Source organism: Pollachius pollachius (assembly GCF_949987615.1).
Source record: "Pollachius pollachius genome assembly, chromosome: 1".
Classification (NCBI taxonomy): Eukaryota; Metazoa; Chordata; class Actinopteri; order Gadiformes; family Gadidae; genus Pollachius; species Pollachius pollachius.
In genome coordinates, this window is record NC_136934.1 from 5,795,501 (window position 1) to 5,810,388 (window position 14,888).

General features: G+C 51.4%; 1 protein-coding gene across 1 annotated transcript in view; it reads left to right on the forward strand.

Annotated features, from left to right (window-relative positions):
* Nucleotides 1–14,888, forward strand: part of LOC307088325 (multiple C2 and transmembrane domain-containing protein 1-like) — a gene marked incomplete at its 5' end in the record, with an annotated part of 120,439 nt that overhangs the window by 99,952 nt on the left and 5,599 nt on the right. The window contains 3 exons of the mRNA XM_079754177.1: nucleotides 7,734–7,843; nucleotides 8,553–8,662; nucleotides 8,913–9,010. Coding sequence (XP_079610303.1) covers nucleotides 7,734–7,843; nucleotides 8,553–8,662; nucleotides 8,913–9,010 — 318 coding nt within the window. The remainder of the gene's footprint in view (nucleotides 1–7,733; nucleotides 7,844–8,552; nucleotides 8,663–8,912; nucleotides 9,011–14,888) is intronic.

Sequence of the window (14,888 nt, forward strand, 5' to 3'; positions counted from 1 at the left end):
TTCCCTTATTTTTTTTTCTCTCTCTCTGTATGAATATGTAATTAAAGGGGAAGGCAGAGTTAACAAGTGTCTGAACAAAAAAACACGATGAGCTCAACCCGGTTTATTCCGGAAGGAAAAAAAAAAGAAACGCTCCGTAACAAAGCGCAGAACGGAATACGATTGCATGTGAGGAATAGGAATATGCATGTATGTTTTAAACATGTGCGTTTTACAAAAAGGCGTTTGTAAGGTTTCATGTTGTTGAAGCTAATCCTGCGTTGCTGCATCGCTTCAAAGTCTGTCGACCTCTGTCCTCTGATGTGGGGGGGGGGGGGGGGTTGAGGTTTGTGAGGTGTGTGTGTAGGTGTGTGTGTGTGTGTGTGTGTGTGTCGTCAACACAAAGTCAAACAGTGTCGGCGGATGTGCAGGGTGACTTACACCAGACAGTGAGACAAAGGCTCATACAGGGGGGGAGGGGGGGGCATGGCAAGACGGACAGGGGGAGACCATTTGGGTTCGGGGGGCTGGTGGGACAGGAGGGGGTGGGGACGTGAGGGGGGGGGGGGGGGGGGGTCCTGGCAGCTAAACCAGGCCAACGGAGGACAAGAGTGATGGCCTTCCATCCATCAGCGGGCAGCGGGGGGGGGCCGTCCTGGAGAGGACAGGGGAAGGAGAGGTCTGAGAGGCCAGGGGACACCGGGGGTGAGGTGCAAAGGTTTAGCTGGGTGGGGGGAGGCGGGGGAGGGGGGTGAAGTGTAGTAGCATAAGGCGATGTGTGTGCGCGTTTGTGTGTGTGTGTGTGTGTGTGCGTGCGTGCGTGTGGGTGTGTGTCTGTTTATGTGTGTTGGGGGGAGTGAAGGTTTGAGAAAATGGCAGAAGTTGATGGAGCGCAGTATTTGAGTTGTGTTAGAGTCATTGATGAGGAGCGTGCGTGTGTGTGTGTGTGTGTGTGTGTGTGTGTGTGTGTGTGTGTGTGTGTGTGTGTGTGTGTGCGGGTGTGTGTTTGACCTTCAGTCTGATGGAGTGGCTGGTTGGGTGGAGGTGATGAGGGGCCCCAGGGGCTGGTGGGAAGGGTCGATCAGTGGCAAACAACCTGCTGCCACCCAGACATATTACGCACACACACACACACACACACAGACACACACACACAGACACACACACACACAGACACACACGCACACAGACACACACACACACACACAGACACACACATACAGACACACACACACACAGACACACACACACACAGACACACACACAGACACACACACACACGCACACAGACACACACATACAGACACACACACACACAGACACACACACACACAACCACACACACACAGACACACACACACATGCGCGCGTGCATGTACACACACACACACACGCACACACACACACACACACACACACACACACACACACACACACACACACACACGCACACACACACACAGAGTATACAGTCATGGTACCAAAAGTCAGTTTTTTAAGAAGAGAAGCAGAGGTCAAACCAAAAATAAGGCAGCCCCTCCTACACTCCCTCTGTCCTCCCTCACTGTCTCCCTCCCTCTCTCTCTCTTTTACTCAGCGAACAAACACACACACACACACACACACGCTTATCTTAACTGAGTGAAGAGACTAATTAGGACTCGAGCGCTTGACCTGCAGTACCTTCAGCTGACAGACTTAACTTTAGGTTTGACTTTGGCTTTTCCTCAATAACCTATGACACACACACACACACACACACACACACACACACACAGATATTGAGAAAGTTCACACACACATCATTCTATTTACACATCCTTTAGGATTTGAACACCTAAAGGATATGTATATATGTGTGTGTGTGTGTATGTGTGTGTGTGTGTGTGTGTGTGTGTGTGTGTGTGTGTCTGAGAGCAAGAGAGAGAGGTAGGGTGTGAAAGAGCTTCCGGCTGACAGACACATGCGCACGTAAATACCAGGTATGATTTTGTGTTCAAAATGTAATGAAACAAAGATACGAAATAGCTCTCCATATGGAACACGTTAGTATGCCTTTTCCTTTTTGTTTTTTTCTACAACATTATTTATTCAATCTGTAACTTCACTCACCATCGCCACCACCAGCACCACCAGCACCACAACTTTAACCACCCCCCGCCCCCCAGCACAAAACGACCTGACATCTGTCTCTTTAATGTGGTGGGCGGGAGGCACCGTGCCAGGCAGCCTGGTACTACAGTATTTCAGGGCAGGTCGTAGTGCTGCCATACCATTGTCCTACCCATATGTTACATACAGTCAGGGGGAGAAACCCGTTTGCCTGCAGTAGAACCCCTTCCACCGCCTCAACTGGCCGGGGGAACATGTGCTCATTTGTGTTGTTCTCAGATGTGCACGCTTGGTTCTAGGTGTTGTTTTTTTAGCTTGTTGTTTGCTCCCTAGGTGTTGACAATGTGCTTCCCGTGATTCGTTTCTTTTAATGATAGAATACATATTTATCCATTGATGGTGTTCGTAACTTTATTATATCGATATATATATACCACATGTCGGGAGCAGTCCGATGGCGAACTTGCTGTGGAACGTTTCATTTAAAACAGACAATTCCTTTCTAATAAATTGTAATCTTTTCTGTTACTATTGCTTACATATATAATAATCGTAAACAGTGTGTTTCTTTTCCCTTTCCGCCCAAGCTAATTTGTCCCTAAAGTGTTGCCGTAGCTAAGTAGGGTGGTGCTGATGGTGGTCTCTGTGGTGCTGTCTGGTTACAACGTCAACAAGAACGCTTTCAGCTGGCCTCTGGGAGCCGCGCTTTCAGCTGGCCTCTGGGAGCCGCATATTTACATCCTGTCACATTTTATATGACATTTCAATTCAAACCATGTTACCATAGAGCAGGAGAAAGCCAGAGAGGGAGAGACGGCCAGAAAGGCAAAAACAGACAAAGAAAAACAGGTGCAACTTTAGCACCGTGGGGCCAAGCGGCAGGCGCTCGTGTTTCAGACTCATTTGGTAGCGCGATGGGCTGAGCGTCGCTACATTATCGCTGTTAGCTTCATCATTTTTATGACTCAGCTCAGCTGGGAGAAGGGGAAGGGTGTGATGGAAGGTTAAAACGGTCTCCGATGGCGGGCCAGTTCCGCCCAGTAGATATAGGACAGATATTTGGGTCCATATAGTAATAGGCTTCGTCCTCTGCCTTGTGTTCTGCTCCGGGCCTTGGGTCAGTGGAGAACACAGCGTCTTTGTTAAGAAAAGTTTACAGCTGCGTCGTCTCTGCGCTGTGCAGTCGGGGGTAAACTTTGTTTTTTGCCGTGATGCCCTCTGAAGAGAGAGCATGAGGACAGAGAACATGGGAGCAAAGTCGAGAGTCTGCTTGGTGTCATGTATAACTTAGTAGTTTGTTAAATACTAATACAATTTGCTGAGACGCAGTTTAACATAGGTATTTTGGTCGTTATTTTTGCGTGTGTGTGTGCGTGTGATTGCATGTATGCGCGTGTGTACTGATATCTCTACATATCAGTACACTCTCTCAGTACTCTCTCAGTATCACTCTCTACCGCTGTTGGCACATTCTTAAAGACCTGCATCACGCACACACGCACACACATGCATAAAAAAAAGCACACACATACAAACAAACACACACACACACCCATACACATAAAATCGAGCATACACACACACACACACACAAACAAACAGTGATGCAACAGTCTGACATCTTCATAACAGAGGCTAACTCTTCCCTGAACCAGCAGCCTCTTAACGGAAGATAAAGGCTGGGATGTCAAAGAGTAGGATAGGCCTCAAACGGTTGTTGGCTCCTGCAGGGGCTAGCAGAGGAAGAGCTTCCATTCACACCAGACTGATTGTCTTACTCTGAACTGTTGGAACACGTAGCGAACGAGGAAACTGTCTCGGGCAGTGTTCTAGTGAGACCTTGAACCAATGTATTTCCGCTCCGAGCCTCAGACATATTGCATTCGTGCTTCTGCATCATAGAAGCTGTGCCGGAGCCAATACCGTTTGACGTATACGTGTTATAAAGTTTCGATATATTGCAGTAATGGGTCTGTTTACACACACCGAACCGTGGGTCATGAATACGAGAACATCGGGAGAAAAGGCTGTCTGTAAGGAAGCAGCTGATGAAAGGAACTAAACAGACAAATACATACGTCAACGTTGCAATCTATGACCCCGGCCTGTCTATACATGGCGCTCGCTCCATCTCTGCCCCCCCCCCCCCCCCCCCCGCTCTCTCATATCGGCCCGGAGACCCACATCGATAGGGGAGTCACTGTAGCATAATGGGGTGTCATGTCCTAAATCAACCAGCGCCGCCGCCTATTAAAATGCATTATGCTAAACTCATTAGCCAGGCGTCTTAGCCGCCGCTGGTCGGATCCCAGCCCACACCGGCTCGTCATCCATCAACACCGTGGCGCTCTTGTCAGCGGCACTAAGGATTTCTATCCAATCACAGCGCAGGCATGGGGTGTAGCATTAGCCAAACGCCCAACGCAAAGCCGTATAGATTGCTCCGTTTTATATTACAAGTTTTATCTTCCAGGTTTAGCAGGCTGGGTCTCACAGCCCCGATGTTGAGAGACAGACTGAATTACGGTACGTCCCCGTGTTCCAGTAAATATGCCGCCGTCTGGCGGCTAGCAGGGTGGCTAGGAGCCTTAGCAGCGGTAGAACACGCCGTTTTCTTGGAGGGTCACGTGACGTTCATTGATCGCCGCGTAAAACCCCATTAAACATGTATAGACACACACACACACACACGTGCTCACGCATTCATTCGCATTCATTATGGAGAACACATGGCAGGGTATTGACAACTCCAATGAGCGGAGAGTGATTCAGTTTCAGTCGAGTTACATTTTTTGTCTCCACGGAAATTGTATCAACTACATCATTATTGAAGAATGTTGGAATAGTATGTGCCATTTGAGTGTATGCTACACCAAGTGATATGAATACGAGCGTACACTGAAGCATCCTACGTGGTTGCTGTGGTGCATAGGCTGTGGACAGGGAGTTCACTGCCATGCCTCTCTGGGCGACGATGCATGGATGGAGTCGGGGTTCAGAACGCGGGCCTGCTCAGCCTCAGGTGACGTTACAGGCTGAGACAAAGTTACTCTGAGGGAGAAGGTCACAGAGAGATCAGAGGAAAGAAAGCAAATGTCTCCAGCTCTGATCTATAGCGGGATACCATGTAACTTCTAGAGTCCCACAGCAAGACCAGGTGTTAGGATCGACCTTATCTAAAAGCCACTGTGTGTGTGCGTGTGTGCGCGCGCGTGTGTGTGTAATCTGTCTGCTGTTAAATGCACTTGAATGTGTGTACATGCACACACGTGGATCTGCATATGTGTGTGTGTGTGTGTGTGTGTTTTGTTTGTGTGTGTGTTTATACAAGTGTTTATGGTTACACGTGTATGTGTGTGTGTCTGTAGGGGGGAGAAGGCATGCATGTTTGTGTGTGTATGTGTGTGTATGTGTGTGTGTGTGTGTAAGAGCAGTTAATCCGTCTCCATAAGTGTACGGTGTGTGTGTGTGTGTAAGAGCAGGTTGTCCGTCTCCATAAGTACACCGTGTGTGTGTGTGTGTGTGTGTGTGTGTGTGTGTTTGGGGGGGGGGGGGGGAGCTGGGTAAACAGGGCTCTCTGCGGCCCTCCATGTTATTGCTACCTCCCTCCTCCCCGGCCTCGTTTGAAGACAGGAAATAGAAATCAGACCCGCGGTCCGAGAGGCATGTGGCAATGGTTAATACCGGACTGACCTCTGACCTATCCTCCTTCCCCCCCAACTCCCCCTCCCCCGGCTCTCTCACACCACTCCCTGGTCCCCTCTGACACTATCCCCGGACGCCCCGGCCCCTGGTCCCTGGCCCCTGGCCCCTGGTCCAGGGCCCGGGCCCGGGCCCCTGGTCCCAGCCCAGCCTGGACCTCACCCAGCTCAACGCCACCGTAGCGAAACCTCCACCATCTTTCTTTCTCTCGTTCTTTCTGTTTTTTATGAGAGGAATGGAAAACAGATGGAGGTCGAAAAACGAAGAGGAGACGCAGTGAACGAGGAAGGAAAGAAAGGGGAGTCTTCTAAAATATCTGCAAAGAAAAATAACCCAGGGACACTGTCTAATTATTTATATTTGTCTTGTGTACGTTTGTGTGTGTGTGTGTGTGTGTTTGTGTATCCAATGGAGTCCGTGTGGTCTCCCTGCTTGCTTCATATTATCTGATCCTGGATGGAGTTTATGAAAAAGTGTGTGTGTGTGTGTGTGTGTGTGTGTGTTTGTGTGTGTGTGGGGGGGGGGGGGGGACAGAACCAGGAAGGATGGAGGTGTTTTGGGGCCAGCAGGGGGCCTTATTGGGGGGTGGGTGGATGGATTGATGCATTGATTACAGCAGGCTTTATGTGTCTGACTGCTGTGCTGTCAAGCTGGCTTACTAACGCTGTTATGCAGAGATGGACTCATTAATCATGATCAATGACGGGGTTATTGCAGCTTGGGTCTTTTGGCGTTGCTTTGGGAGTCAGTGCACTATCGTCATCAGCTTTTAATTTGCCCTGAGCTGCTATTAGGGTAACTTTCATCCTCGAATCGATGCAGCATTCCTTCTAGAAAATTCCCCCTCTTTTAGTGATCCCTGCTTATTGGCCGACCACAACTGCATCACTGGATTCTCCGGTTACCTCGGTTGTTTTTTCTTTCTCTTGACAGATGTATTTTCTTCTTGTGGCCCCCTTGTTTCTACCGTGACAAGCATGCCCACAGACCGCAGCCGAGCACAAACAGCCTGTGTGTTTATGTCCTCAGTCCACCGGCGACGCTATCACTCTCCTGTCACCTCATTCTGTCTCGGTTCGTCCTGTTCCGGCCGGACACTTCAGCCACTGGGCCGGTCGTTGAGTGTTGCATGACTTTCAGGACCGTCTCTGCTTTGTTATGATTCACCGCCCAACCGTCTGACCAGCTGACCGACTGACTGACAGACCAACCGACCCACAAACTGATAACCAACCGCCCAACCGACCGACTAACCCAACCGACCCACAGACGCCCGACCACCATTTTTTCTACGTATTCGCAAAGTCTTCAAAAGTGAGGGGAAGGGAGGGACAACTTTTCATTGGTGGGCGCCTGTGCTAATAAGGCTGATAATGATGTCAGTGGCGGTGACATCATCACAGTGTGCCAGCTCGGGGAACAAAAGACGTTCCCGGTTCTCCCTGAGCGGAGTTGGCAGCGAGAGAGGGTGAAAGAGATGGAGAGAGCAAAGATTGATGTATCCATTCTGCTTCTTTTCAGTTTAATTCTGCCTCTTCCATTCACATATTCAAATTTCCCCCCGTTTGCACTCTGAAAAGGGGGAGCGCATTTTAATTTGTTCTGCAAACTTTGTATCTCTATTACTGCGGGGAATGAAAGCACTGTCAGTGGAAGCAGGGTATCCAGCGATTTGGCGGCCCGCACGCCCAAGTCTTTAACGCTATTTAACACGCATTGTTTTGACGAAGATGCCTGTGCCCAAGCTATTGCCTCTTTTCTTTCGCTCTCGCCTCTCTTCTCGTCTCCTCTCTCCTCTCCTCTTCTCTTCCCTCCTCTTTTCATCTCTTCTCCCATCCTTTCCTCCTTTCTCTTCTTCCCTCTCTCCCCTCTCCCCCCCCCCTCTCTCTTTCTTCCTCACACCATCCCTCTGCAACAACCCTGTATCTGCGCTCTTGCAGGACTCGGAGAGAAAGGGCTTCATGGACAAGCTGTATGCCATTCAGGACGTGTGCGTGAGCGTGCAGAATGCGCTGGGTGAAGTGGCCTCCTATGGCGAGAGGATAAAGAAGTGAGTCGTAAGCCCGCGGCGAGGCGCCCGTTCCCCCCGCCGCCGCTGTGCCCTGCCCCCTGCGCGTCTCAGCGTGTTCCCCGCCATGCTGCCAACGTGCCTCCCCCCCCCCCCCCCCCCCCCCCCCCCCCCCCCCCCCCCGCGTGCCTTAAAGAGACTTCAGTGTGATACCCCTCCCCAGAGGAGGAGATAAGGAGCCGTTTGTCATGCCACAACTCACTTAGCCCCATTTGACCCCCCCCCCCCCAGCTAACTGAACACATAGCCTCAGAGCACCACCACACGTAGACACACAGACACACTCTGCTTATGCACAAAGAAGTTATTTGAGGCGGGGATCGACAGATGTTGACAGAGAGTGTGACAGATTTCATGCTGTAGGTGTGGTGGATAGATATCAATGGATTCTAACCGATGGAGTAATCAAAGGGTTTAACATTATTTTACTATGAATTGCATCGTGCGCCATTGAATAACGTGTTCTGCGTTGAATTGATTAAAGCCAATACACGTATCAACATTGATGAGCCATTCTGAAAAGCATGAATACTGTAGCTAACCCTAACTCCACCTGTGTTGGGGCCTGTCAATTCTGCTTTATTGCAATATCATCACTCGCACGCCCCAACCATTAACCGCATATTGAAGATGCCGTCAGCGGGATTGGCTTGTCTGATTGGGCTGTAACCTTGTGTGTTTGTGTCCGTAGCACATTTAACTGGACCGTGCCTTTCGTGAGCTGGCTGGTGGTGGTGGCGTTGGGTGTGGCCTGCATCCTCCTCTACTACATCCCCCTGAGATACATGCTGCTGGCCTGGGGTGAGTGGTCGCTGCAGTGCCACAGAAAGCTGCACCTGCAACCACGTGACTTTATCTTTGACCGCTGCAAAGCGATTCCAAGCCAAGCGTAGATATGATGTTTATAAAACAGGACATTTTGAGGAACCATGTTAAAGAAAAATAAAATATGAGTTATAGTTTCGTTGTCCAGACTCACTGTATGCATCATCATGGGGGTGTTTCCCCAATCTATTCCCCTCTTGTGTCTTTGTTTTTCATCTCGACACAGGGGTCAACAAATTCACCAAGAAGCTGCGATCGCCGTACTCAATCGACAACAATGAGCTCCTCGACCTTCTGTCTCGAGTGCCCTCGGACGTACAATTGGTAAGTGATGCTTGATACGCGTTCAAACTGTCCTCCATTTTGTCTCGTCGTGTGCATTCTCCCCTGCTCGGTTTGTGTTTTGAACACAGGCCTGTGTTTCCTCTTGTTGGACAATTTGTATTTTTATTTTTCTAGATCGTTCCCTTGCTATTATTACTCAACCTACGTTTTTTAACCCTGGTGCTATTTATAAGATTTCTATTATTATAGATACGGTTTCCAAATAGTTTTTAAGTTGATTTAGAAGGCTCTGTACCCTGCTATGTTTTTTGTTTTTTCTGGCATAATTTGATTTCCTCGCTCTACCCCGAGCGGTAATAACATCACAAAGTTAAGTGAGTTCAGTGTCAAGTGAGAAGTGTGATTGACTGCGAACCTACACAAACACGCACACACCCACAAGCACACGCACGCACACGCACGCACACATACACACACACACACGCACACACGCAGACACACACACACACACACACAAACACAGACACATGCACACACACGCACACACACTCACTCACACTCTCTCACACACACACACACACACACACACACACACACACACACGACACAACAGTTATGCCATCTAAATAGGCCATTAGATGCCCGTAGACACTGTTAACCTCCATCATGTGGTTTTGTTCCTGCGTTAGCCCTGAGATCAGATTAGCTTTGCGGTCCATCAGCGGCGGTGCTAGGGTGTAGGTGTGTAGCAGCGATGGAATGTCTTTGTGTGCAGGGTAGTAGTGTATGTAATCCTTCATACCCAAGGCAATACACACACACAACATACTTCTTACACAAGCACCACATACACACAATTAGAGAACAGACTGCCTCCAATCAAAGAAAATTTTCTAATATGGCAACATGTTGGATAAATAAAGCTTTTGAACTTTGAACTTTATGTGTGTGTGTGTGTGTGTGTGTGTGTGTGTGTGAGAGAGTGTTAACACCGTGCCGTGCTGTGCTGCTAGGGCGAGGTTCCACTTAAGCGGTAATTAAGCGGCGGTTGGTGACAGTCGCGGCGTTATCCGGCTCGGCCCGGGCCGGCCCCACTGGGCCGAGGACACAAATCAATGCCCCGACCACACCCCCCGACACACAGGGCCCAACCCCAACACACACACACACACACACACACACACACACACACACACACACACACACGCACACACACATACAGGCACATAAACACACATGCACACACATATACATGCGCATGCACATGGCCACTAACACACACACACACACTCACATATACACACACACACACACACACACACACACACTCGCGGCGGCTCCGTTCAGTGCAGTGCCGCGTTAGCATCCCACACACACTTCCTCTTTGATCACCTTTTTTCCGCCTGCGACCGCTTTCATCTTTATGGGGTCGTAATCCTTGCTCTCCTACCCCTCCTTGCCAACCTGCTCTACCTACCCCGCCCTCCCCCACCCCCCATTCCCCCCCCACCGTGTACCCCAGCAGCAGCGATGCCCCTCTCACCCCGGCATGGCTATTTTTTATGGCTTCACAGTGTTCCGGGGGCCCGCTAGTGTGATAGCCACCAGGCTACCGCCCCCCTCCCTCCTCAGCCTTCCGGCTGAAGCCACCTGGACGCACCTGGAGCCACGCGGGGCCTGTCGAACCAGAGGGGCCCGGGGTTTTGGGGGCAGGGGGGGCTTTGCAGGTACAGAGAGCCCTTTAAAACGCTCTAATGAGGGCCTCCTGGCCGGTGGGAGGGGGGGTCTGCAGCTGTCTGAAGCTTGTGTTGCAGGGACTCCTGTCTGTGCTACTGCTGTAATCACAGCACTACTGTAAGGGTTATTGCCGCAGCTGCTAGTAAAGCTAATTGCTGGCAGGATTCAGTGACACTCTGCGGGCGTGTGGCGTAAGGTGAGAGAGGGACCGAGAGCAGCCGGTAAGGAGATCTTTAAACAGGGGGAGTGGGAGAAACACCAGGTGTGAGAGAGGCAGAGGGGAACCGGAAGAAGCAGAGAGGAAGAGAGGCAATGGTTCAAGGCAGAGGTAATTGATTCATTGGTCAAGGTTTTGCCCTTTGTGTCTCCGCTGATACCAACGGCATATTTACACCTTGAGCCTTTTAGGATTAACGTGTTTAACCTGCTAATTGTGGCCGATTTGGATTCATGTCAGGACCTCTGTTGCGTGAATGGGTCCTGTATTGACAAAGTTTGCTTCAGCTAAAGCCAGCCTTTAAAATATCGAAACCATCTGTAGACGCTGTGAACCGATGTGCTCTGCGTGGTACCTGGAATACGCTGAGGGCTGGCTACGCAGGAACACAATGGGGAGGGAGAATCGGGGAAACATTGTCGACGCACAAGCTCAAAACGGCGCATACAAATACATAAAAATATAATTTACTAAAGTTTATTTTTTAACGGAGTCAGTAAGTCTTTCTCTCCGTTCTTCCGTCCATAACATCAATATCGTCGGAGCGTCGTCCGCGGCAAACAAGTGGCGGGCTGAAAGCGGCGGGCCATTAGTCCTCTGACTCGACTCAAAGGTCGCTCAGCGGGGACGGTGGCACCGCTGCTGCGAGGACACCGGCTAAAACCGGGCCGGGAACGTTCTGCTCCGCGGTGGCGTCCCGCCCCCCCCCCACCCCCCCGGCGCTAGCTCCACCCCGTTGCCCGCCCTTCCTTTCTGGGCTGCGCTCTGCCTGGAGGGCGCTGGCCTCCAGGGCACTGGGATGCTGCGGAGAAGGTGTCAAGGTCCGACCGAAGGCTCCCCCCTCTCTCCCTCCCCCCTCCCCCCCACATCCTCCCTCCTTCCTCCTCCCTCCTCCCCCCCTCCTCCCTCCCCCCCCTCCTCCCTCCCCCCCTCCTCCTCCTCCCCCCCTCCCTCCCTCCTCCCTCTCTCCCTCCCCCCTCCTCCTCTCTCCCTCCCCCTCCCCCCCCCTCCTCCCTCCCTCCTCCCCCACTCCCTCCTTCCTCCTCCTTCCCCCCCTCCTCCTCCTCCCCCCTCCCTCCCTCCTCCTCTCTCTTCCCCCCTCCCCCTCCCTCCCTCCTCCCTCTCTCCCTCCCCCCTCCCCCCCTCATCCCTCCTCCCCCCTCCCTCCCTCCTCCCTCTCTCCCTCCCCCCTCCCCCCCTCATCCCTCCTCCCCAATCCCTCCCTCCTCCTCTCTCCCTCCCCCCCTCCTCGCTCCCCCCCCTCCTCCTCCTCCCCCCTCCCTCCCTCCTCCTCTCTCCCTCCCCCCTCCCCCCCTCCTCCCTCCCTCCTCCCCACTCCCCTCCTTCCTCCTCCCCCCTCGCTCCCTCCTCCTCTCTCCCTCCCCCCTCCCTCCTCCTCCTCCCCCCTCCCTCCGCCTCCCCCCCTTGGTGAGCTAGCGTTTGTAGCACCCATGGGCAGCGGGATGTAAGGCCGTTCGGCCGACAGTCCGGATGACTGATGAAGTGCTATTTCAGGGTCCCAGTGTGACCCAGCACACCAGGCACTTGCGCAGTTTCACGCAACACACACACAAACGCGCACACGCACACCCACGCACACCCACGCACACACACACACACACACACACACACACACCACTTCCCCAGAGGCAGGTCGGGCACAGGAGGTGAGTTGGTGATAGTTCAACTGCTCCGTATCATTTGCAGGGGCTTCGGGGGAGCCAGAGGATGATGTGCTTGTAGCAGGGCTTCTGTGCAGGATAGGGAGCATATAGACCCAGGCTGCAGCCCCACCGACTCCTGGCTGTATGAAACCACATCTATCTCGGTTTTCACACCGGATATGATATCTACTGTATCTACTGTAATTTTACTTTTTGGAAAACAAATCAGCTTTTTATGTGTGCATCTCAAATATCTTTGTAGATATTGCTATTTATTGCTAAATTGAAAACGCAACAAATGCATAAATTGTTTTCCAAATATCTAATTTAGTGCACAGTTATCGAGCTGATCTAACTTAAACCTGCTTGAAGTCGCCAGTATTGTGACCTGTTCTGTTGCTGGGCTCCAGTGACTTTCACAAGATCATGTGTCTCCTCCTTCCAGGAAGATCCATACTGTGCAGTTAGTTGATATGACCTCAGGTTGGACATGAGGGTGTGCCTCGAGATGGGCCTCATCTGTCATCCCTTGTGAAACCGCAGCAACGGGGAGAGAGAGAGAGAGAGAGAGCTTGTTAACCCAGGTCTCCTTGTCACGTAGCCGGGGGCTTTTAACGGCAACTATGAACCACTTTAACCCCCCTTCCCCCCCTACTTAAACACTGGGCATTCCTAGAGGTGCCTAGCTAGCGTAACAAACACATATTACTAACATGCAGGCTGTTAAAACTCAGGCTCAGGTTAACCAAGTTTGTCGGTCCCAAGTTGTAACTTACAGTGTGCATGAAAAGTGTATGTGTGTGAGTGAGTGAGTGAGTCAATGAGTGAGTGGGTGGGTGAGTGAGTGTGTGAGTCTGTTGGGTTGGTTAGTTTTGGTGTGTGTGTGTGTATGTGTGTGAGTGAGTGAGTTAGTCAATGAGTGAGTGAGTGAGTGAGTGAGTGAGTGAGTGAGTGAGTGAGTGCGTGCGTGTATCTGTGTGCGTGTGTGCGTGCATGTATCTGTGTGCGTGTGTGCGTGTGGACAGACAGGGAGAGACCTAGTTCCTTGCTAGCCGTGCAGTGTCTTACCGGGATGTTAGGCCGGGATTGAAGCTCTCTTTATGGCCCGTGTGAATCCTTCATGTCCCCTTAAAACAAGGCCGGAGCGAGTGCCGCTGCAGTCCTAAGTATTCCCTCCATGGCGTTTGGGACGTGTCGGCGCGCTTGCATGTTTTACGACGCCATTAGCCATGTGAGCTCGCGGCGGCATTAGGAGGGCCAGGGCAATTAGCATGCCAAGTGGTCCTTTATGGTTGACGTAAAGCAGCAGGACCGCAGCCCCGACCCTCCGCTGGCCCCACCTCCACACCACCTCTCCCCCACCCCCCGCCCTCCATGCTACCAAAATAGACATGAATTCCAATTTAGCTACCAACTGACATCGGGGAGTTGGTGGCGATAATTTTTGGCAACATTTATGTTGAGGATGACCCTTATCGGGCTCTCAGGGGTTAGGGGGGTCAATGTCGGGGTACTTGGAGGTTGAAACTTTGCCAGACATCATCATTCATGTGCAACCTCTGTACTCCGCTCACCTCTCTGTGTCCTTCCCCCTTCCCCTCCCTCTCGCTCTCCTCACTCCCGCCTTTGGGATAAATTTAAACATTTCAATGTGAGGGCCAATTAGTCAACGTGCGGCCGGCCCCTCGTTGCAGCGAGACGAGCACCGAAATGAACTTTTCTCAATGTCTTCCGCACATTTATTCCTTTATTACGTATTTATTTGGGCGTGAGTCACCTTGGCAGGCGGCTTCTTGTTTCCACGGCAGCACCAACGCGTGCCGAGTAAGCCAGAATAACATGGTCGTCGGTAGCTTTGTTAGTTTGTTTTTTTACCGTTTTTTAGCGCGAGCCGTCAATAACCCTTTTATCCCCGGTTAGGCCCCCGGCGGAGATGAAAGAGCGTTGGACGTTTTTGGTTTTGGCGGCAAAGAACGGCAGTGAGGAACAGGACTAGCGGAGTGTCGTTAAAAAGTGACTCCCCTTCTCTGAGCGGCTTGACTGCGGTCTGTGATGTTCGCCCTATTTTTTGTCACTGTCACCCAGAAGTCATGAGAATGGGAAACAGATGGAGAAGGAAAGACAGACAGATGGACAGACAGACAGACAGACAAATAGACGGACGGACAGACAGACAGACAGACAGACAGACAGACAGACAGACAGACAGACAGTCGAGCAGAGACAAAGCAAAAATAAGCGAGGGAAGAGGGATTAGAAATTAGATGGAAAAGGAGAGTTTCAAAATTCTGTGCATAGA